Below are 25,405 nucleotides of genomic sequence, written 5' to 3'. Positions count from 1 at the left end.
CACACTTTCCCTCTGTACTCAGTTCCAAGGGGCAGGAGCCCAGGCTCAAGACACAGTACAGTGCAATTTCCATTTTAGGTAGATGTGTAAGTGATTTCATTTTATGTTTGTTAGTCAGCTCATTGTTGTGGAATGATATGTGCTCCTGTCCAGGAGAGGTACACATGAGAATAGTTCCATTTGTAGCATTTGGAAAATAACTCTTCTTGTTACCGCAGCTCCTCCTTTTAGCCCATATTTTTCATATTCTCTCCGGCTCCTGACAGTGCCAGCCAGAGTAAGAAGAAAGAATGCTTAAGGGAATATTTTCTTAGGAACAGTAATGCCAAAAGTTCTTTGGCAAAAGGGATCTGTTGGTCAGATAAATTTTGGAGGTGTTTCATATTCTATCTATGAGAGCCAAGATATCCACTAGCAGATTAGGAGTCCTGTGAGGATTGGCAGTAATAATAATAATGATAATAATAAGCTTTGCAACTATCAGCCAGGATTTCCTCAATTTAGGACCATGGAACCTGCTTTCCTATAACATTCATAAAGATCAGAATGAGAAACACTAACATAGAAAATGTCTTTAGAGCTTTAGGTTCCTTAAAGAACTGAGTCTTCCATCTTTGTCTTTTCAGCACCTTACACATAATGCATTTTACTAAATTTGATGGTATTGATTAAGACTATTTTAGAAAAGGAATGCATGTGGAATTGATATTAAACATTAGTGTTAAATTGGCATTCATTAGAAGGTCTTTTTTTGAGTTGGGAAAAGAGAGTTATTTGTGTAGAAAAGACTGGACACTTTCTGGGGCCTAGGAGAGCTAAATGTGTTGTGAGATGGGCTATAAAAGCAAGAATGCTTTACTCCCTTTATTTCTTCATTTAAGGTGAATTTCTGGGAAGCTTGATATTTACAAGGCAATGTAGTGGGAGATAATAAACACATGTGAGGCAATAGTCCTTCTTAGGTGCATTGAGACTAGTCAGGAAAATTAATACATATACATAAATTAGTTTAATATAGTATAGAAGATGGCAAACTGCCATAGGCCATTATCTTGTGTCATGAGATAAGCAACATTGTGTGTGAACTAAAAAATGAATGCTGCTTCACTTTTACTCTCTAAATCTCTCTTGTGAGTTACCTTTACCAGAAATATACAATAAAGAAAATTCTGGGAAAATCCAGTTCAGCCTGAACAAAGTCATCACAGCATATCTTTCCACTGTCACTTTCTCAGTGGGCCCACATACAAAGTTATCATAGTAGTGAGAATGGGCTGAACAATATGACCTCCCACTCATTAAGCCTGACTGAACTAGGGCCATCATTAGTCATTAGGGAAATACAAGTTAAAACTACAATACAATACCACTTTGCACCCACCAGAATGGTTATAATAATAATTTTAAAAATAGACAAAAACTAGTTTTGTTGAGGATGTGAAGAAGTTGGAGCCTTCACACACTGCTGGTGGGAATGTAAAATGGTGCAGCTACTTGAAAAAATAGTTTGGCGATTCTTCAAATGGCGTAGAGGAAAATTGACAGCGACTATAAATGAATAAGGGTTCCTTCCTGGGTTGACAAAATGGTGTAAAATTAAATGGATTGGTTGCATAACTCTGAATATGCCCAAAACCATTAAATTGTACACTTTAGATGGATGAACTATATAGAGCATGTGAATATCTTAAAGCTGTTAAAAATGTTCTGTAAATTATCTTTGCTTATCCAATAATCTCTAGAAGAAATCATATTATTTCTATCATAATTGCTTTATTTATAATTTCTGTATATAACTAAAATCCCTTGGGAAAGATGGCATAACTATTTATTTGAAACCTTCCATTCTTGATGATATGTCATCATTTATACCTGAGTTTAATGGTTATCTTTTCCCAAAGATGGAACTGCACAACTCAGGTGCTTACTAACTGCTAGCTGATAGCTGTGCAAGTCCTGAAATGAGGAGTTGAGAATAAGATAAGACCTTCATGAACAAACATTCAGGAAGGTGCTGGCAGCCTTGAAGTTGTGTGAAAGGTTGTAGATAACAACTTGGTAGTACTCATAAACATACAGGGAGCAGAGGCATGAAAAATGCAAAGTGTAACAGTATGCAAATATAATAACAAACACAGATGGTGGAGTTCCCCAGGGAAATGGCTGAGAAGAGGAAAAGGCAAAGTCTGGGGATTGGTCCCTGGAGGAATCAACAGATAGGAAAAGGATCTTGGCAATGAATGAGAACTAGGTGAAGACTTGAGACAACCAGGACATTCCAGTGGGAAAGATATTTTCTATGTAGATTATGATGGAGTTTTTTCTACGCAGATTAGAACTATGCGTGTTTGAAGAGAGCTTGGCTACTGCATTTGGAAAGAGGAAGAAAATTATTTTGTTAACTATTAATACAACGCAATACTGCCATTTCTTTTAATGGATCTCTTTTTAGATTATTTCTTTATTTAAAGCGTTATTATGAACTATAGAAAAGAAACCACTAAAAGATTTCTCTTACAGGCTTGTCACAAAACAGTTTGACTAGAAGGGTGCCAAAGAATTCATATTGGTTGAACAGACATGTTCCTAAACCAGTCTAGAACATGTCTGTTTATTTTCAAGATGACTGAAGAAAAATACTTGGCAGCTTTCCTCAGTGATCTATGATACTCTTTCATAACACTCCCTTTTGTTTAACTAAAATATAAAAATAGAGAGAGATGAAGCTCTCTAACATGCCAATCAGTAAATGCTATTTGCTTACTATAAACTTGGCTTATCTTATGTAACCAACAATAAAGAATGATGTGGGAACCATAAACTGTCATCATCTGGCAACCAGCAATAGTCTCCCATTGTTATGAACATTGGTTAGATTGAGGATGCGGTTTCTCAAAGGAATTTAAGTATTTTGGGCATGATTCCAGAGACATTGTGTTCTACTCCACGTCAACAATTTTTGCTGTGTCAAAGGCATGATCCTTTAAAGAATAAAGGCCACTTTGGAAGGTTTCAGAGTATAGGCACAAAATGAACTTGACCTTTGTTTGACTTTTTCCTTTGGTTTTTAAAGAACAGTAGTCATGAGTAAATATTCTTGGAGTTCCTGCCTCGTTCCCTTAGGTGTAATAGTGTTTCTGCTGATAAGTGGTTTAGGATTGAGAAACAGCTGGCACCTTTATGAGAAAGCTATGGAATTACATTGAAGAGACTGAGAAGATCTGGTTAGCAGGCAGTTCCCAGATGATAGGCATCTCTAGGCCTCCCACTGCACTACCTTAATGTAATCTCAATAGTTATCTAGTTTAGAAGTGGGCCATGGAGCATGGAGAAAATAAGCCTTCCAGGGGCTTGTGAGAAAGGAAGAGGTGACAGGTAGGTGTCTGTTTCCACATATATGTAGTTCTGTAGCAGATTTAGGTTTTCTCTTAAATAAGAGCAGAGAAGCCACAAAATAGTAAGAGTGAAACTAATTAGTAAAATCCCTTTATCAACTTGGTTCCTCTGTCAACAGGATAAAAAAATTAATGTCATGGTGGGTCATTATGACCTTAGAATGTTCTATGGCTCCCATTCCTAAAAAGATTGCTAGGGTAGACTTTTCTCTCTTCCTAAACTCTTCACTTCTCCTGCCACCTCTGGTTAACAAGACTCAGCTTATGGAGTCTTTAGGACCTTGCATGAAATCATACTGTGGTTGGCCTTATCCTGAGAAAAACTTCATTAGGAATGTAGGACACATTTTGTTGAATTATATTTATAATACTTTTCTTAATGCTCCCAGAAAATTGAGTGTATTTTTTTTAATTTTTCAAAGAAAAGATCAATTTTTTTTAATTTTATTTATTATTAATTTTTAGAGAGGAGAGAGAGAGGGAGAGAGAGAAAGGGGGAGGAGCTGGAAGCATCAACTCCCATATGTGCCTTGACCAGGCAAGCCCAGGGTTTCGAACCGGCGACCTCAGCATTTCCAGGTCGATGCTTTATCCACTGCGCCACCACAGGTCAGGCGAAAAGATCAATTTTTTATGAGACTGTTAACTTGAGTATAAACTTATGGAGGAAAATGTAGATTTCTCCATTTTAATTAAGACAGGAATTATAACAAGAACCAGCTGTTGTGAGGCTGCCTGTGAGCTGTTACCTAACCTCATTCTTTCACATTTTGATAGCTATTTTTGTGATCTGGATAAAATGCCTGCCCATTTCTCTCAGAACATGTATCGGCATTTTACAGAGTGGATCCTGTTTCCTCAGCGGTCATCTTATACCCCAAAGCTTTTTAGTCTCCATTTTTACTCCTTAGAATTATAAAAGATTTGAGTAGAAGGTTTATAAGTTTCACATTTCAAAGTTCTCTTTTGCAAGTTGGGAAGTTGAAGATGTCTCTAGAACAAGCCCAAGCCAACATTTTATCAACCATATGGGAAGCCACAAAAATTAATGTTTATGAATAAATGCTTTGGGAATAGGAAATTTATATTCAACTCTTTTCTGGCTAATGTCCCCACAGGCTTTAGTTTCCTCATTTCTTAATAGTGCTTGTGTCACAGGGTTGAGGTAAACATTATATAAGATAATGCATATAAAGAGTTTAGGCCAGTGCCAGACATGGAGAGATATATTAATAAATGTTAGTAATGATGGTGGTGGTAATGATGATAAAGAATATGGAGTCTCGAAAAGTATCACAGCATCACAACATAAGTATTTTCAGATAAGAAATCAGATCACATAATCTGCCAAGGTTATTTGAATTTGTTACTGTAGAAGAGAAAATTACTTCTTTGTCACTTACTGGCTACATATATTTTTACTCAATTGCATTGTGTGCATACATGTTTGAAAGTGTACACACATGAAAGCAAATGCTATTGTCTTGTGTCCCTGCCTTGATGGTCAGGAGTTTTGTTTTAGCCCTTTTATAAAAATCCAACATAGCAGTTAATGTTGTATAGTGTAAACAGTAGGTTTTCTATAAATATCTAATGTTTTTATGTGATAAAAAGATCAGTTTGGGCCCTGGCTGGTTGGCTCAGTGGTAGAGCGTTGGCCTGGCGTGCAGGAGTCCCAGGTTTGATTCCCAGCCAGGGCACACAGGAGAAGTGCCTATCTGCTTCTCCACCCCTCCCCCTCTCCTTCCTTTCTGTCTCTCTCTTCCCCTCCTGCAGCCAAGGCTCCATTGGAGCAAAGTTGGCCCGGGCGCTGAGGATGGCTCCATGGCCTCTGCCTCAGGTGCTAGAATGGCTCTGGTTGAGACAGAGCAACGCCTCAGATGGGCAGAGCATCACCCCCTGGTGGGCATGCTAGGTGGATCCTGGTCGGGCACATGTGGGAGTCTGTCTGACTGCCTCCCCATTTCCAACTTCAGAAAAATACAAAAAAAAATCAGTTTGACCCTGGCTGGTTAGCTCAGCCGGTTAAGAGTGTTGTCCCAAAACAAGGTTGTGGTTCGATCCCAGGTCAGGGTACACACAGGAGGCAGCCAAAAAGTGCAGGACTGACTAGAACAACATATGCTTCCCTTTCCCCTCCTCTCTCTCACACTTCCTCTCTCTGTCTCTCCACAAATCAATAAAAATTAAGCCCTGGCCAGATAGCTCAGTTGGTTGGAGTGTCGTCCTGGAGCGCAGAGGTTGCCAGTTTGATTCCCTGGTCAGGGCACATACAGAAGCAGTTTGATGTTCCTGTCATATCTCTCCCTGTCTGTCTGTCCCTGTCTATCCCTCTCTCTGACTCTCTCTCTGTCTCTGTAAAAAAAAAAAAAAAAAAAAAAGATTTGCATGATGTTTTGTTTTTAAAGAAAATAATTAAATTAGGAAATAAGGCCTTAAAAACTACCTACACCTGTTGCTTTGACAGAGGATCCTATTACTTTGAAAATGGCTCTTAGGTTGATTGGTTTTGAGTTTTTAAAATGCTATCCTCATTTAAGGCATTATCCTTTGTTTTTATGTTACAGGGGAAAACATACCCATTTCGGGGTGCCTTCCCTCCAGTCTGGAACCCCATTGCATATCTGGATTACAACAATCTGTGGCGGACACTGGATAACATGGGAAAAGAGGTAAAATGTGTGTTCAATTTGCACACGATCTTTCTGAAATAACAGTAGCAACTGTTTAATATCCTTCCACAGTGCAGGGAACATTGCTCTGGATAATGATTCATATCATTTTCAATATACCTAGCAACTCTGCAAAACTGGCAGATTTCCACTTAACAGATGAGGAAAATGAGTGCCAAGGGGTTATATAATTTCCCCAGGACAATGCTGCAAGGGAACGGATTCAAACCCAATTCCATCTAATACTAATACCTTTGCACTTTCCATTCTATGCCACTGAGAATCTATGTGATATATGTTTGCCATGTATCCTACTTATAGTTTTATTACCCATATGTAATGCCAATTTAGTTGTGAAGAAGAGAAAAATTTGTTTCCCCAAAGTTTTTGTACTTTATCTCAGGCTTTGTAACTTGACTGTGTCAAACTTAAATTCGGGACTTAAAAGTGTGTTAGTTTTCATAGTAATAAGTATCATCATCAAAATGTATTAATTTATGTATACATATTACATATAATCTATTATATATTTATACATGCATTTATATGTTTCTAGTAGCAGCAGCAGCAGCAGTAATAGTGGTGGTAGCATTGTTCTGGCAACAGCATTAAGGCATTGAATCCAAAGAGTTATCTATCCCAACCTCACCACTAACTCTACGTTGAACTGTATGCCAATCACTCTTTCCAATATGGACAGAGAGAACTGTTTTCAGAGGTTCTTCTTAGAGCATCTTGGCAGGGCAGTGGGCAATAACCATCACACTTGGATATGAGCCCTTTTTTCTCTGCAGATTCCAGCTGATGCACCATGGGATGCCCCACATGCTGAAGAATGGGACAAAATTACGATGAAAGAGCTCATTGAGAAAATCTGCTGGACACAGTAATCTTGACTATTTAAAATTCACTTTTATTTTTTATGCTGATTCTTTCTATTCTATCTTGAACTGCAAAATTTTTCTTTATAAGTTATGGGAAAAGAGTTAAGCAGAAACCTAATGATCTTTCAGTCAGTAGCAATATTGAAGGTAGTTAGAGATTTCAGAGCAGGTTTGAACATAAAATGAACCTAAAACATAAAAAAGTAGGTGAAAGAAGTAGAACTTTTTTAAATGAAGGTGTATGGTTTGCAGTAAAACAGTAATTACATTTTCAGATTTCTTAGTAGGCAGCTACAGAAGCAATTTGGAAAGATACTAAAGTAATTCCATATAGATATAAAAATAGGAAACTGGAGGGACATGTATATTTTATCAAATAATATAAACTATATAATATTTTTAAGGAGAATCTGTGTTATTAGCCGAGTCTGTGTTATTACTTATAGATTAGTCAGTCACCATTTGAGGCTACTATGTGAAGGTACTGTACTAAGCACCGAGGAGCGATGGTGAATTGTTAAACAAGACCCCCTTCCCTTATGGAGTTTACATTCTTTTAGCAGGAGACTGGCATTATAGACCAAAATTACATAATGCTAGGAGAATGACTATAACAGTGAAGCTGAAATTCAAGAGAATAAAGGAGATATTCTTTGATGAAGCAGTGTTTTAACAGAAACCCAAAACTTAGAGCATCAACCAAAAAATAAACCATAGAGATGGGAGGAAAACAAGGAAGGTTGGAAGGTGTGGAGGTATCTTTCAGGAATACTTCATAGTGGATAAAGAGACAGCAAAGATGGATAGTGTAAGAGACAGTATATTTTCAGAATGAGTGACAGTGGATGGAAGAAACAAGAAAGGTAGATGGTGTATGCAGATGGTATATTTCAGGAATGAGCCACAGTAAATGGAGGGGGAGACATGAAAGATGGATGGTGTATTTGGATAGTATCTTCCAAGAATGAGGCAGTTACTAGAGGGAGATAGGAAGAGTAAATGATGTGAGGGATGGTATATTCCAGGAATAATCCTCAGTGCAGAGGAAGAGACAGGAAAGATGGGTGGTGCAGTGGTATGCCATATTCCAGGAGTGAGTGATAATCAATGGGGAAAGACATGAACGGTGGATATTGTGGAGGATTAGTATCTTCTAAAACAGCCACAGTGGATGGGTGAAGACAGAAATGATGGGGAGTATGGAAGAATATTACCTTCCAAGAATGAGCAACAGAAGATGGAGGGAGACAGGAATGATGGATGAAGTGGAGGTGGGGGAGTGATATCTATCAGGAATGAGCCATAGGGGATGGGGTTTGATAGGACAAGATGATGGTGTAAGAGGATGGTTTCACCCAGGAATAAGCTACTCAGATGGGGGTAGATAGGTAAGGATTAATGTTGTGAGAGGATGGTATCTTCCAAGGATGAACCATCGTACATGTGGGGAAGCAGTAAGGATGGATGGATTGGTGTAATGGTCTCTTTCAGTAATGACCTTCAGTTGATGGGGTTAGGGGCTGGAGATAGGAAAGATGGATGTTGTCTGCAGATAGTACCATCTAAGAATGAGTTAATGAATGGGGTGGGGGATATAGAAAAGTGGTTGGAATGAAGGGGAAGGATCTTTCAGGAATGAGGGAATGATATTTTTCTGCAAGGAGCCACATTGGATGGAGTGGGGGAGAGACAGGAAGGCTAGATGGCAGAGGAGAGGGTCTCTTCCAGGAATGAAGTACAGTGGGTAGGGAGGGAGGGACAAAAATAGAGATTATGTGTAGGAGTTATATAAACCCAGAATTATCTACAGTGACTGTGGAAGAAACAGGAAAGATATATGACATAGTTGGATGGCAACTTTCAGGAATAAACCACATCTTATGGGGGTATACAGAAAGGTAGGATTCTTTGGGGGAATGGTATCTTCCAGGAATGAGCCACAGTGGGTGGGGGGACAATGAATGGGATGAAGGAGTATATATCTTCAAGGAATGAGATAGTGGATGGAGGTAGGGGAAAAGGCAAGAAATGATTAGAAATTGGATGCTGTAGGAGATGGTAACTTCCAGGAATAAGCCACAATGGATGGGGAGAGAAGGTAGATTGGTATGAGGGATGGTATCTTCCAGGAATGAGCCACAGGGATGGGGGGTGGGGTAGGCAGGAAAGCTGGATGATGTGGGGCAGTGGGTATCTTCCAGGAATGAGCCACAGTTGTTGGGGGAGACATAGGAGATGGCATCTATGTTTAGATGGTATTTATAACAATGAGCCACAGTTGATGGGGTGAGAAAGGAACAATGGAAGGTGTGGGAGAATTGGTATCTTCCTGTCATGAAGCAGTTGAAATGGAGACTAGAAGAATGACTACTGTGAAAGGATGGTGTCCTCCAAGAATAAGCCACATTGAATGGGGAGTAGACAAGAGATTGATGATTTGTGCAGATGGTATCTTCTAGGAATAAGCCACAGTACATGAGACAGACAGAAAGGATGGATGATGTGGAGAAGTGGTTTCTTCCAAGAATGAGTCACAGTGGATTGGGGGAGACAGAAAAGATAGTTGGTGTTTGTAGATGGTATCTTCCAGGAATGAACCACAGTAATTGGTGTATGTTGAGGGAAACATGAATGGTGTGATAAGATGGTATCTTTCAAGAATCATACCTTTTGGATGGATGCAGACCTGAAAGATGAATGGTGTAAACAATGGTATATTCCAAGAATGAGCCACAGTGAATGGTGAGAGTTACGAAGGGTAGATGGTTTGGAGAAGTTATTCTCCTGGTAGAGAAGAGCAAACAGCTTTGTCCCTGATATTAGAAGATCAGCATGTTTTAGCAAAGTATGAACAGTATTCCTGGAGCATAACTATGCTGTGAGAAAGTGTTATAATGAAAGGTATGAGAACTGGTTGAGATGCTGATGGTGCAAGATTAGCCATATTCAAAATTTTTGCCTTTTTCCATGAATACCAATGAAGGGTTGCATGGAGTATTTTTGAGTTTTGAGCTGTTAATAGATTTCATTGGCTATAATTTAGAAAAGCATCAAGAGGGAATATAATATGACTAGGTAGGAGTAATCACAAATGGCCACCACAGTAACTCAGTTGATGGTCACTGGTAGCCTTGACCAGGGTGGGGCAGTGGAAATGGAGAGTAGAGGATCGTTATTCAAATATGTGCGAACAGATATACTTAATTATCCCTGAAAAGTATATTGATCCTTTGAACTGCACTGGGAGTAGAATATTTGAAGATAACCAATAATTTCCTAAAAGCAAAGGAAAAGTTTATTTTTCCCAAGAGTTAATATATCTATTCATTCAGAAATTGAGTTCATGAGGTTTTTTTTCAAAAGCCATAGAAACGTCTTCTAATCATACGAAATTGTGTTTTTAAAACATGATGTCCTGTAAAGCATATATGTATTTACCTCTGACATCCTCTTTTGTTCCGTGACCAGGACTGCTAAGCAGTTTGCATCTCTCTTTGTGAACATCAATGTAACCTCTGAACCTCATGAAGTGTCTGCCCTGTGGTTCTTGTGGTATGTGAAGCAGTGTGGTGGCACCACTCGGATATTCTCCGTTACCAACGGGGGCCAGGTATGAAGGGTCCATTTGCAAATATAACTTCATTTAAGATCTCTGTCCTCACCCAGATCATGGCCTTAATAATTGCTTCTACATTTTGAAATAGGAATAATTAGCAGCTTGAAACAATCTCAAAAAACCTTTTCTGAAAACAAAATTTCTTATTACCTTTTCTCATTTGTGAAAATAAGTTCACAGCTAAAGAATATTTCAATTTGAATTAATTAGATTTGGGGAATTCAATTATTTCCTTTTGGAGGTAGGTAAAATTAGACTATTTATGTAATAAAATGAAATAATTTACTTCTCAAAATTTCTAGTGTGGTTGCCCCACCATCTGTGGTTTCTGTCTCAGTGGTTTCAGTTATCTACAGTCAATTAAAGTCTGAAAATATTAAATGGAAAATTACACAAATAACCAATTCATAAGTTTAAATTGTGCAGTGTTCTGAGAAGCAAGATGAAATCTTACACCCTCCCACTCTGTTCTACCTAGGACTTGAATTGTCCCTTTGTCTAGTGTCTCCCACTTGTTGGCTTGTTGATCACTTAGTAGTCATCTCAACTGTCATGGTTTTGCAGTGCTTTGTGTTCAAGTAACCCTTATTTTACTTAATATTGGGCCCAAAGTATAAGAGTAGTGATGCTGGCAATTTCAGATATGCCAAAGAGAAGCTGTAAAGTGTAAAACATAATATATATAGTAGTTGGTTCTATCTGCAGTTTCAGGCATCCATTGTGAATCTTGCAATGTATCTCACAGAGATAAAGAGGGGATTACTGTACTTGGAGCCTTCTCTGCTCTAGACGTAAGGCTTTTTTGTCCCATTCTGTTTCAGTTACTCTTTTTATGTTAACTGTTATAGAATGGAAGTCACTATTCATTTTTCTAATTTTCATACTGCTTCATGACCACTCTTTCACTAGTAAATTCTACATTTTGGATTCTAAATTTTTGCTGCCAACTAGAATTTGCCTGACTCCATACTACTTCAGTTAGGGACTCATTAAGCTTATTGGCTGGCCACACAGCAAACCAGTGGTGAGTCCAGAATTTAAACTCTCCAATTTTTCAGCCTCTGAGACTGTTTCACGGCTTTCCCTCACCCAAAGAAAAGAGGTCTTTCTTTTCTAGGAATGTTATGCCTCCCTGTGATGAGGTTTAATTAGGAGCAGTTTACTTCTATCTTTACTCCGTTTCATAGTACAAGGTGTAGAGTCTTTCTCTGCTAAGTGAATTATTTCTCTTCTTAGGAGGTATCCAGGAGTCCCTCAGTTGTTCTTGTGGCCCCAAGAGTTATCACCCAGTTGACCCTTAGCTTTTGCAGGACAATTGCATTTTTTTGTGTCTTTACTTATAGGCAGAAATAACATTACTGTATACAGCATATATAGGGGTCCTATTTTCTTATCCATGCAGCTACCCTTTGTCTTTTGATTGGATCACTTAATCCATTTACATTTAAGGTTATTATTGATATGTCATTGTTTATTGCCATTTTCTTATTTAAAGCTACATTCCTCTTTTACTATATTCTTTTCCCCCTTTGTTCTGTTTACAACAGGCCCCTTAACATTTCTTGCAGCATTAGTTGGGTTTTACTGAAATCCTTGAGGGTTTTTTTGTTTGTTTGTTTGTGTGTTTGGGAAGCTTTTTATTTCTTCTTCAATTTTAAATGATAGCCTTGCTGGATAAAGAAATCTTGGTTGTAGGATCTTGTTCTGCATTACTTTGAATATTTCTTGCCATCCCCTTCTGGCCTCAAATGTGTCTGTAGAGAAGTCAGATGTCATCCTTGTGGTGGCTTCTCTGTAGGTAATAGTCTGCTTTTCTCTTACAGCTTTTAGTGTTCTTTCTTTATCTCTTATCTTTGTTATTTTAATTATGATGTGTCTTGGTGTAGATTTCTTTGGGTTTCTCTTTAATGGAATTCTCTGTGCTTCTTGAACCTGTGTGACTATTTCCTGCATCAATTTAGGGAAGTTTTCGCTATGATTTCTTCAAACAAGATCTGTATCCCTTGTTCTTTCTCTTCTTCAGGAACTACTATGATGCAGATGTTATTTCTCTTCATGTTGTCACAGAGCTCTCTTAGAGTTTCCTCTGACTTTTTAAGTCTCTTTTCTTTTTGCTGCTCTGCTTTTGTGCCTTCGTTTATATTGTCCTCTAACTTGCTGATTCGATCCTCAGCTTCATCCATCCTTCTTTCAATTCCTTCCATTGTGATCTTCATTTCTGATATTGTATTTGTCATTTCTGACTGATTCTTTTTTATTATTTCAATGTCCTTTTTTATATTTGCTGTCTCTTTATTTAGGTGCTCGTTATGTCCATCTGTTGTTTTTCTAAGATTTTTTAGCATCCTAAAAATCATTATTTTAAACTCTGCATCTGGTAATTTGGTTATATCTGACTTATTGAAGTCCTCTTCTGGGGATTTCTCTTGATTCATTTGGGTTGTATTTCTCTGCCTTCCCTTTTTGTCTGTACATAAGAAGGGTGTGGCCACTGGAGCCCAATGGTTTCACTTCTGTGTTTCCTAAGTGTGGTATGTCTGCAGGCCCACCACCCCCTCGGGCATTCGAGTATGGGTGTTGTCGGCACCTGCCTGCTGCATCAGTCACTGTGGTTTCTGCCTCTCCTCCATGGGTGGTGCTGTGTTCACTTGTCAGGGCTACAAGGCCTGCCAGCTTCGCCCTTCACCCCACCCCCATGGGTATAGCTGCACCTGTGCACCAGTCCGGGGCCACAAACCTCGGCACTGTGGTTGGGGCTGTGCACCCCTGCTTAGCCGCATGTCTCCGCTGGTTTCTCGGCTTTCATCTTGACCCTGTCAGTGGGACTGCAGGCAGGACCTGCTCTTGCTCACCCAGCCTGCAGCCAGGTCAGACCACTTTTGTGTGCCTATTCTGCCCCCATGGCCATCCTTAGCCTCCAACCCTGCTGAGTGGGACTGAGCTCACACTGAACCTCAGTTATGGCCAGCCTGGCTTCCACCCCCGCCAACAGGACCACAATTTTGTTTATTTATTTTTATTTATTTATTTTTACAGAGACAGAGAGAGTCAGAGAGAGGGGTAGACAGACAGGAATGGAGAGAGATGAGAAGCATCAATCCTCAGTTTTTTGTTGCAACACCTTAGTTGTTCATTGATTGCTTTCTCATATGTGCCTTGACCGTGGGCCTTCAGCAGACTGAGTAACCCCTTGCTCAAGCCAGGGGCCTTGGGTCCAAGCTGGTGAGGTTTTTGCTCAAACCAGATGATCCTGCGCTCAAGCTGGTGACCTCGGGGTCTCGAACCTGGGTCCTCCGCATCCCAGTCCAACACTCTATCCACTGCACCACCGCCTGGTCAGGCAGGACCGTGATTTTGTGCCCCACTGCCTACCTCCCTCCTACGGGCCCTCAGCAGTGTGGTTGGGGGCGATGCAGTTCAGACCTTAGTACTCAATACTGTATCCCTGATGGCTTCTTTCTTCTAAGCTACTCTGCTCTAAATGCTGTGGGAGAGCTTGTTTGGCTGGTGTCCTGCTTCCCTTTGCTGGTATTGCTGTTTCCAGAGGAAATTTTCACTTTAGATTTGGGGAGTGACTCAGCCCAGGGGTTAGGGTGGCTATCCATCAAAGTGTTTCTCCCTGTGCCTTCTAGATTACACTCTCTTACTGCTACTCTGGACCTCTCATCTCTCTCCATCCCCCAGAGTCTCAGGTGAGTGGTTGTAAAAGAGGTTTTCTGTGTGGTCTGAGAAATCTGTCTCTTTCTCACAAACAGTATCCTGGCTTGTTTCACAGCTAAATACTGTCTGTACACCTCTTCTCAGTTCTGGGGCTGCAGGCTGGGGCTTTGTTTCTGGGGCCCAGGTCCCTCCCCTCTTTGCTAAACTCACTTCCTGCCACGTGAGTCCTTCTGAGTTGCCATTCGCTCTGGGGAGCTGGGCAGCCTTCTCTGTATTTCTGCTTTTCCTACCAGTCTCAGTGTGGCTTCTTCAGTGTTCCTTGGTTAAAGAGTCCTCTTAGTTTAGTCCAAAGTTGGTTTTTCCAGATGATGGTTCTTAAAATTAAGTTGTAATCCATTTTGTTTCTGGGAGGTTGAATTTGGTACGTCCACCTACTCCATCGCCATCTTGTCCGCTTTGTTGTGTTGTTACGTTCTAGATTATGATTTTCCAAATGTGTTAGGATAGGTAAGTGACTTAGGCTAGGTTGTGTTTCAACTTACACCAAAATCGGGTTACATCACTGTTGTAGGAACAGAACTGTGTTGTAATTTGAGGACTCCGCATATTTAACAGTGTTTGGAGAAATAGGCAGGTGCTTAGGTTTCACCCTTCTGCCCCCCACATTGAAACTTCAAGACATTTTTTGCAAAAAGTCACTCAGTAAGCCTGTTTTCTTAGATAACATTTTAATCTACCTAGCAAATTGTAGCTGGAGCTTTGAGAAACCACAGGGAGTAAAAACTATACCCCCGTTTCAATTAAACTAGAAAGAATTAGTAAGAAAAAAGAACCCATATACCTTGGGAGAAGCACAGCACTTATCCTTTCCCAGGATTCCCTCCATGTCCTGCGTTCTTGGGCATTTGAAGTCTACAGACTTATTGATATTTCCATTCAGTCAAGGGACCACTGGTATTAGGGTAACATTTCTTTTAATTCTGTGACTTTATAAACTAGTAACAGCTTTTCATTGCCAGGAACTGCAGGGCATAATCGAGGTCTCTTGGTAGACTTTGCCCCTGATTTAATTAATTCTTCCAACAGTTAAGTGTACAGAGGGTGGAGGTATGGCCTTTGACTTTCTAGAGATTTTCTCATCAGTGGCAAATATATTCTTTTCTTGAGCTTTTACAGTGTTTGCTTCCTATCTTCTCCTGTAGGAACGGAAGTTTGTAGGTGGATCTGGTCAAGTGAGTGAAAAGATAATGAACCTCCTAGGAGACAGAGTGAAGCTGAGGCATCCTGTCGCCTCTATTGACCAGACAGGTGACAACATCATCATAGAGACGTTAAATCATGAAGTTTATCAGGTAATTCAGTTTAATCAAAAGCTGCATATATTAAATAGGCCTTGTATCTTCTATAGTTTCTAACTAAACATAACCCAAGCAGTGACATAATTAATGCTGGTATGTTTCCAAGTTAGTCTTCCAAATAACCAGCATTGGTTGATATACCTTACTGTTGTTTTGGGGTTTTGTTTTGGTTTGGTTTCATTTTTTGCCTCAGTGTCCTCATTTTGTATGCTGTTAGTGCTCAGTATGATTCAAAATGATAAATATCATTTTTACAACTTCTGCAAATACTCTAGACTCATGTTTGATGTGGCATTTTGTGTTTGTGTCTTTTAGTGCAACTATGTGATTATTGCCATCCCTCCAACTCTGATATCTAAGATTCACTTTAGTCCAGAAATGCCAACTGAGAGAAACCAGTTAGTCCAACGTCTTCCAATGGGAGCTATCATTAAATGTATGATGTATTACAAGGAAGCCTTTTGGAAGAAGAAGGGTAGGCTGCATTTATTTATTTTTAAATTGTATTAAGACTGAACAGAAAAAAAAGGTAAGCCCTTTTAAATTGGTAGAGAAAGGAGCAAAAATCTCAATTTGTTCATTCCTCATACATAGCCCCTTGTAACACAAAAAGACCCCAAGAATACTTACTGGCAATGAAAGGAAAGGAAGAGATCCCACTAGTTGCAAGGCCACCATTACCCTAGCTCCTGGCAAATGTCCTCCCACTTACTCTTCATGAGCAGAGTGAGACAAAGGGGTATCATAGAAAGAGCACTGCTTTGAAGTCACACATTCCTAGATTTTACTTTCTACTAGCTGTGTGGCTGTGGTGTGAGACATCACTTCTCAGCATCAGTCTCTTTGTGTAAAATGATAACAGTGTGACCTACTGTCAGGTTATGTGAGGATTAAATGAGGCAGGGTCTGAGAAGATACAGTGGCTATTGTTGATAAGCCTTCTGCTCATACTCGAAGGATTCCTTCCTGCCACTTCTTTCATGAGTTTGCCACTTCTTTCATGAGTTTGAGGTGATTCCCTCTAATGCACTCCTCTCTTTCCCTGTGTATTCCAGGGCACTAAAATTGTGGTATTTGTCATATATTACCTTTATGTAAAGGTGATCGAGATGGATAATTTTCCATGTGTCTGGGTAAACAGATATCTTGTATAGTCAAGTGTGTGTATTTGATAGGAAATAACTTCTAGGGTTGGGCCAAAGATGAATACTTTTAAGTTTTGCTTTTCTCTTAGCAAAATAATTATACACACACACACACACACACACACACACACACACACACACACAAATTTTCTTTCTAAATCTCTGATGAGGCCAGGCTCAATATTCTATTGATTTTTTTCTGGTTAAGACTACTGTGGTTGTATGATCATCCAAGATGAGGAGGCTCCAATTTCAATAACCCTGGATGACACCAAGCCAGATGGATCATTGCCTGCTATCATGGGGTAAGTTCGAGCTGGTGTTCTGTATTTTCCAAATGGTGTTGGTGTATGGGTGTGGACACTAGCAAGAGCATATTGTTTTGGTATTGAGCTCAAGCAATGATAAATAATCCTACATAAATACATCATGTTTATATATTACAATATTAGAATAATGTTTCTTATGTAGCACAAGAACACTGGGAAGCTTTAATAAATTTGATATCATTTGAACTTGTGCCCATATATTTCTTTCTCCCATAAAATTTATATATTAAGAACAATGAAAGAAGCAACTATATAGTTGGTATGCTACACTACTCTGCCTAGAGACAGAATGTTCACAACCATTCTGGAATGAGTACTTTTTAATTCTATAAAATCCTATGAAGTTAGGGTTTTGGGGATTTATCTTTTTCTTCATTCCAAACATTGCTACATGGCAAGTGTTAATATATTCATTATTTCCCTGGGATATAAAATAGATGACCAACTAGGAAGTGCAGTTTGAAAGAGAGCTAGGTCTCAGGTTGATGGCCCTTTTTCTAGTAGGTCACTCCAATGCTGTCCTTTACCAGGGATTGTCCAAGGAGAAATTCTATGTCTGGAAGAGGAGAACTCTTTCTCTCTCCTCCCAATTCCACACACAGTTGCTCTTCCCTTTGAAGACTAGGGATCAAGGGAGAAAAGAGGGCTCCCAAATATTGCTAAGGAGAACCACAGCCTCCCAATTTTCATGTCTTTTATCCCTCCCCAAAGCTATACAAATGAGCTATTTATTCAACCACATGGCAACAAAAGAGCATAGCTTATATAATAGCCAAGTGACTTTTAGGGCCCACTGATTTTCCCTTTACCCCCTGGGAGAGTTGACCCATGCAAATTGTATAATTGAAGAGAAATTACAAAAACAAAAGAAACAGACACATGACCCAAGGGACTTAGAAAACGAGCTGTGCTACCAGACTCCCACCAAATCATTTTGTAACCACTTCTCTGGTTCTAAAATATAAGAAACAGCATCAGCCTCCCTGGGAAGGCAGGTGCTCACAACATAATGACCACAGTAACAATACATCCTCTTCATGTCTAACCACTCTGGGGAGGAAAGGATACAGATTGTTTCTGCAGTTTAGAATCACCTTCTATATGCCAAAGGAAAAACAAGAGGGTGAGGTAGAGATTTTAGAAGACTCAATCAAGATCAGTCCACTGTGGATGCAAGAACACTGGTGTTCTTCTTGCCCTGGATTAGCTATTGCAGCATCTGCTCTTCTTGGCTTTCTTCAGCTTTATTAGCAAGGACATGTATGGCAGAAGCCTTCCAGATGGTAATGGGGTTATTTAGGAAATTTCTAAAAAGTTTTATTGGAACAATTGCCTCCACCCTGTTCTTGTCGTGAAACTATATTGCTTCCTCCATGCTCTTTGCTCTGGGCAAAGAAAGTCTTGAAGACAGGAGTATTAACTGCCCAGTACTGTGTTTGATAATTAGTGCCTTTTGGAAACTAGAAATCAATTTGTACTTTGGACCTGTGAAATGTACCCAACCCAAAGCCAACGTGTTTGTTTCCCTCATAAAACACCAAAGAAACTTAAGAGATAATTGTCCATATAAAAGTAGATCAAAGAGATTATTTCATTCTCGAAATGAGATTCAACAGAAATAGCCTACACTAACTGCCCTTTAGAAAAGGAACTGTAAAAAGCACCCAAGATATAAAAAAGGTTTTCAGCTAAATGACTTAATCTGTCATCAGATATTGGTGATTTTTACTGAAATAATTGTATAAGTCTAAAATGATTGGTTCTTGCATAAACCTGAAATTTAACTAAAATTCTTATTAGCAAGCCATAACATACTGTGTTAAATCAAGCAAAATTATAATTATATCCCATAAAGTACAATAGTTTAAATTTCTTAAAATAGTCTATAACTTCCTCTGAAATACTACTTTTTGGATTAAGACAGATATATTTTTTGTGTCTTTGCTTCCCAGAATGATCTCAAATAGCAGCTCTAAAGGAGTTGGAATCAAATTGAGAAAGTTTAATTTGGGGGTGAGGGAGAGGATGAAATACCTGTTTTTTAAGCCCTTATGTTTTCAGTCCTACTCTGCTTGTCTTTATTTTTTATTTATTTTTTTGTCTAGAACAAAAAAGAAATACAATTTTAAATTTTATTTTAATGGAGAAATTATTTCATTGTCTCTTAGCTCATTTGGATTTTTTTTTTTCATTTGGATTTTTGAAAGAAATATTTTCTAGTAATAGTATAATATAACCAAGGATTTCTTGTCATAATTCAGTTCTTTAAAATATACATGTTATTGGCCCTGGCCGGTTGGCTCAGCGGTAGAGCGTCGGCCTAGCGTGTGGAGGACCCGGGTTCGATTCCCGACCAGGGCACATAGGAGAAGCGCCCATTTGCTTCTCCACCCCTCCGCCACGCTTTCCTCTCTGTCTCTCTCTTCCCCTCCCGCAGCCGAGGCTCCATTGGAGCAAAGATGGCCCGGGCGCTGGGGATGGCTCTGTGGCCTCTGCCTCAGGTGCTAGAGTGTCTCTGGTCACAACATGGTGATGGCCATATTGGGAAGAGCATTGCCCCCTGGTGTGCAGAGCGTCACCTATGGTTGGCATGCCGGGTGGATCCCGCTCAGGCTCATGCGGGAGTCTGTCTGACTGTCTCTCCCTGTTTCCAGCTTCAGAAAAATGAAAAAAAATAATAATAAAATATACATGTTATTAGTGATATCAGTATAGTAATAGAATCTGTTTGATTAAAAGGAAGCAGATAGATTATAACTGAATGTTACTGAGTTACTAAATTCAGGGAATATGCTAGGTGAATTTCCCAGGAAGCCAACTCTGAGATATAAGTTTCAGTGCAGGAGGTTCATTGGGAATACTCTGGGAATCACTGCCTGTGGGGAAGGGAAGAAATCAGGATCAGAGGGAGAGATTGGTTTCCAGTGTTGATCCAGCGGAGGCCTAAACCATCCCACAGTCATCTCTGGAGCTAGGTGATCTTTCACAGTTGTCCTGCATTGAGGCAGGGGGATGGACCCTGGTACACACTATACTCCCAAGCTAATCATTCTGGGAAGGGGCAGGGGATCTTAAAGCAGGCAGTCCTCTGCTACAGTGTGTAATTGCTGGAGAACGGTTCAGCTATGAACTAAGGACAATGAGTGCTTGGTACTGATGAGAAATCTGGGTGGCCTACTGTGCATCCACTACAGACATTTATTTATATTTGTTTTTCCAGTTTTTATCAAGTATTTGGCAGAAGATAGTAGGCATACCAGGATAATCATTTAATGCAACATTAATTTTTCTGACATTATATTTCTTACTACATGCCAAAAACTGTGCCATACTTTGGAGGTAAAATATTGAGTAGGATGCCACCAGTCATTTAAAAGCCCACAGCCTAGCAGGGTTTTAAATATAAAGGCAGACCAAAGACAGCACAGCATTTGTTCTAGTAAAGGGAAATATTGGGAGGGTGTGGGAGATTTCATTGATGCTGTTTAGATGGAGGCAAGAACAATTTAAAAAGAAGAGGCAACTCTTAAGATAAACCATTGTCAGCTAATCGTTCCAATGTAACTTCTCTCTCCAGCTTCATTCTTGCTCGAAAAGCTGTCCAGCTAGCTAAACTCCATAAAGATGAAAGGTAAGAATTTACTCCTAAAACACATGTAACAGGTTAGCTTCATATTGTGCCTGTTGCACTAACAACATAATAGCATTATAAAAAAAAACCAAAACATTAATTCACTAATATTCTCAAAATCCTAGTAAATCAACCTTTTTGTATTTTGCTAGAGCCCCCCTCGACAGTCCTTGCTCATAAGCATATATTAATTTAGTTTTGCATATTTGTTTTTATTTTACAGTGGTTGAGAGGTTAGGGTTTCCCTATAAGATGGGTGGAGAAAAATCATAGAAGACTTTAGCTGTGAAACAAATTTTAGAGACCCAGTCCCAGCCTGACCAGGCAGTGGTGCAGTGGATAGAGCGTCGGACTGGGATGTGGAGGACCTAGGTTCGAGACCCCAAGGTCGCTAGCTTGAGTGCTGGCTCATCTGATTTGAGCAAGGCTCACCAGGTTGAGCCCAAGGTCACTGGCTTGAGCAAGGGGTCACTTGGTCTGCTGTAGCCCCCCGGTCAAGGCACATATGAGAAATCAATCAATAAACAACTAAGGTGCTGCAATGAAGAATTGATGTTTCTCATCACTCTCCCTTCCTGTCTGTCCCTATCTGTCCCTCTCTCTTACTCTGTCTCTGCCACAAAAAATAAAATAAAATAAAATAAAAAAATAGAGATCCAGTTCCAGTCACCATGCAAGACCATTATTATCTCTTTACCAAGGTTCTCCGACATGCACTCTTTCTGAAAAGCAAATCCATACATATGTGTTTCAACCTGTTTCAACTTATGTACATAAAAGTATTCCCCTTTTATTAGGAGAATTCTCTAGATTGTCTAGGACACAGTTCTGATGTTTCCTTCTCCTAAGAGCTTCCTCATATAAAAGAATTTAAAGACAATTTTTTTTCTTTCTTTCTCTCTTTCTCCCTTGTTCTTTTGTTTTGTTTTATTTTGTTTTGCCTTGGAATCATTTGTTCAAATATAGTCTTACCTGGAAACAGTTACTTGGCTGTTGGGGAGCTGCCTCTGGGAATTTTTGGACTTCTCTTTATGGTAGCCCTAAATCCTTTGTTAGCTTTTGAAGAGGACCAACCAGTACACACACCAATATATACTCCTTTCTGCATTTAATTTAAACATTAACGGAAAATCCACTAGTAGCCCTTGCTTTGAGAGTTATTAAGATGACCTTGGAAGTGAAAAAAAGGATGCAGAGGTTCCCACACTTGCACATGAGTTTGTTTATTTGAACTACCATGAGATTTGATGCCAAGAAGTGAACAATATATTTCAGTATCTACCTACTCACTTGACAGAGTAAGAATTGTGGGTCCGTGTTAGGGAATGATTTGGCCAAAGTTCCACATCTAGCTTATGACAAAGTCAGGAATAGCATCTAATATGTACTTTCTTTCATTACATCACACTAAGCTTGACATTTTCTTTTGGATTTCCTGATTTCCCTACTTATTAAGAATAAAATAAATACCAGTCCAGGTGTAGACATTTGGTTGTGATTCCACATGGTGACTGAATTTCTCAAAAATTTTTATAAGACAAGACATTTAGAAGTCTGAATATGTCATTGACTGTAGCAATAGTTTCCAAAACCGACTGCATCAAAATCTCCCACAGAATGTTTGATCTGATGCACACACACATACTGGAATATTACACAGCAATAAGAAAGAATGAAATCTTGCCACCTGTGACAACCTGGATGGACCTAGAGAATATTATACTAAGCAAAATAAGTCAGAGTCAGAGCAAGACAAATAATGTATGGTTTCACTTATATGTCAATCTAAAACAAATAAACCAAAACCAAATAGACTCATAGTAACAAACATCAAAGGGATGGTTACCAGAAAGGAGGAGTGGTGGAGGGGAATGGATAAAAAGAGGGAAGGGAATATAGTCAATAATATTATAATAAATTGACATAGTGACAGATGATTACTAAAATTAGTAGGGTGATTACATTATAAGGTATTAAAATGTTAACTCACTCTGTTGTACATCTGAAACTAATATAACCAATATAAGATTGTATACCAACTATACTTAAATTTTAAAAAAGAATGTTTGGAAAATGTATTTTTTTTCTGGGGCTGATAGATCATGATTTAGTAGGTTAGGGGTGGGACCTGAGTATCTGTATTTTTAACAAGCTTTTCAAGTGACTGTGATGAGCAGCCTGATTTAGAAACCAGTGGCAAATTCAATAATAAAATGTTTTATACAGTGACCTCTTTTGGCCATCATTAAAATATGTTGTATCATTTTTTAGAGTCTAACTAATAAGTCAGTGCAATCCTCCAACATCTTTGTGTTATATACTTTTACAAAAAAAATTTAATTTTAATGAGAGGAAGGAATGGGGAAGAGAATTTCCAGATATATTTGTATGAACTTATTCTTAACTCATCTAATATGAAATGCAGTAAATAATGACATTAATTTTATTATAATTGATTAATCATTGATGAATGAAAAATTAGCTGCAATGTATGATGATTAGATTTTAGGTTTCACTCAGTTTTAAAAGATTTTATTACATATTCCAAAAAATGAGTTAAACCTCATTAAGCATTTCAGAATGATTATCAAAACTTTTGTTTTCTATTTCACTCAAAATGTTGGCATTATTCCTTGTTACTTTATGTGAAGTAGGTAAGAATCTGTCATCTGTACCATAGAGGGTACCATACTAAGCTGAGAATGAATATTGATTCATAAATTTTTATTGAAAACTTACTACAGGTACAATGCTCAGGAGAGTTGAGCCTCAACCCTGTCATTAATTAGCTGAGCGATGTGGAACAACTCTTTTCAGTACACTGTGCCCCAATCTCCTCGTCTCTGAAAGGAGGGCTTGCATTAGAGAGAGATAGACAGAAAGGAAGTAGTTTTGAGACTTCTTCCACTTCAGCCTTTCCATTATGATTATTAATCTGTAGTTTAAACAGCTCCTTGAAGTGAAACCAAACTTTTCCTGTTTTATTGGAACTTGAATAACCACCTAATTGTATGACATCAGTTTGTATGATGTTGTATGACAACACCTTAGGAGTGGCATTTGCCTCTCCCTTATAACCTTTCATGGTAGAATGGTGGCATTAAGCAGTGTTTATAATTCTACTCCTCCTCCTCCTGTTAACACTGAGTATCTACAAGATGGACGTTCAGAGAGTTATACAAAGGGTGTAAATGTGAGCATTTGAATAAATTTATATGGTTACATTTTATCCAATATTATTCAAAGACACTAGGGACACATTTTAAAAATATTTTTCTAATGTAATTGACCACATAAAATTGTCATCTTTTAGCCTGAGCAGGCGGTGGTGCAGTGGATTGAATGTCAGACTGGGACGCAGAGGACCCAGGTTCAAAACCCTGAGGTCGCCTGCTTGAGCACAGGCTCATCTGGTTTGAGCAAGGCTTACCAGCTTGAGCCCAAGGTCGCTGGCTTGAGCAAGGGGTCACTTGGTCTCCTGTAGCCCCCTAGTCAAGGCACATATGAGAAAGCAATCAATGAACAACTAAGGTGCTGCAGTGAAGAATTGATGCTTCTCATCTCTCTCATCTTTCTCCCTGTCTGTCTGTCTGTCCCTATTTGTTCCTCTCTCTGTCTCTTGTCACAAAAAATTGTCATCTTTTAAAATCTACTTTATTACTAAGAAGTATAACATTCCCTTCCCTCCCTCCCCTGTTCCCCCATCCCCATTTTTGGCCATTTGTCTCTTCAGCTTTTGATGCTTGCCTTGAAAATTTCAATTAAACTCTTTGCCACATTTTTAGAAAGTCTTTTTTCCTGTTGCTTGTTAGCCTATAACAAATATTTTGGAGTCAATGTTTAAACTATGTAAAGACTAAAGAAGGTAAATACCAAAAGTATATAACTGCATCCCATGAACCTATTTCAACAAATCCTGAAGTAGAACCACTGATTTCTAAAATGGGTGATTTTAGTAAATTAGAGCTTTTAAATTTCATCAAGAATGGTTGTGAATTCAAAATATATTTTTCCACGAAATAGGTAAATAGAGCTACTGAACTTTAAAATGTAATATGTGTTGTGTTCTGTGCGAATTATTTACCTAAGGAATTATGAAGGTAACCAAAGATTACTAGATTGGAATGACCATAGGCCTCTCCTGGTATAGCATATTTTATGTTAGACTTAAAATATTAAATGAGTTTTGTTGTGTGTTGTTGTTGTTGTTTTTACGGAGACAGAAAGAGAGTCAGAGAGAGGAACAGATAGGAACAGCAGACAGAAAGGGAGATGAGAAGCATCAATTCTTCATTGCAGCTCCTTAGTTATTTAAATAAGCTTTGTATGTTCATAGTATCTGCAAAACATAAAAATTAAAAGACATCATCATATGTACTACAGTTATAATAGGGGTTATTCTACAAATCTACATATTCCAGAAAAGTGACTTAGAATTAGTTTTAAAAATGACTGAATTTAACTTAAAATCATTTTTCCCATTTTACTCTTCAATAGATATGGTATTGAGTAGTGAAAGAAAGGCAAAAATGTTAAAAGAAGGAAAATGATTTTGAATCTTCAAGTCAAATAACTATTGGGGCATAGAATTGATTGAAGTGCAGAGATTCATGATACTGTTCATTTTGTGTAGTTACAGAAGGCCATTGATTTTAATTTTTTCTTGATAAATCTGGGATGGTTGAGAGCCCTGTAACTCACAGAGTTTATTCTAT

At 38.7% G+C, this 25,405-nt stretch overlaps 1 protein-coding gene across 1 annotated transcript in view; it reads left to right on the top strand.

Annotated features, from left to right (window-relative positions):
* MAOA (monoamine oxidase A) overlaps nucleotides 1-25,405 on the top strand; it is a 65,440-nt gene that overhangs the window by 33,506 nt on the left and 6,529 nt on the right. The window contains exons 4-10 of the mRNA XM_066356122.1: nucleotides 5,963-6,067; nucleotides 6,862-6,953; nucleotides 10,420-10,561; nucleotides 15,430-15,579; nucleotides 15,901-16,060; nucleotides 16,939-17,035; nucleotides 20,637-20,690. Coding sequence (XP_066212219.1) covers nucleotides 5,963-6,067; nucleotides 6,862-6,953; nucleotides 10,420-10,561; nucleotides 15,430-15,579; nucleotides 15,901-16,060; nucleotides 16,939-17,035; nucleotides 20,637-20,690 — 800 coding nt within the window. The remainder of the gene's footprint in view (nucleotides 1-5,962; nucleotides 6,068-6,861; nucleotides 6,954-10,419; nucleotides 10,562-15,429; nucleotides 15,580-15,900; nucleotides 16,061-16,938; nucleotides 17,036-20,636; nucleotides 20,691-25,405) is intronic.

Source organism: Saccopteryx leptura, chromosome X, assembly GCF_036850995.1.
Source record: "Saccopteryx leptura isolate mSacLep1 chromosome X, mSacLep1_pri_phased_curated, whole genome shotgun sequence".
Classification (NCBI taxonomy): Eukaryota; Metazoa; Chordata; class Mammalia; order Chiroptera; family Emballonuridae; genus Saccopteryx; species Saccopteryx leptura.
The sequence above is the reverse complement of the archived record's forward strand: the minus strand, read 5'-3'. Positions and strand labels throughout refer to the sequence as shown.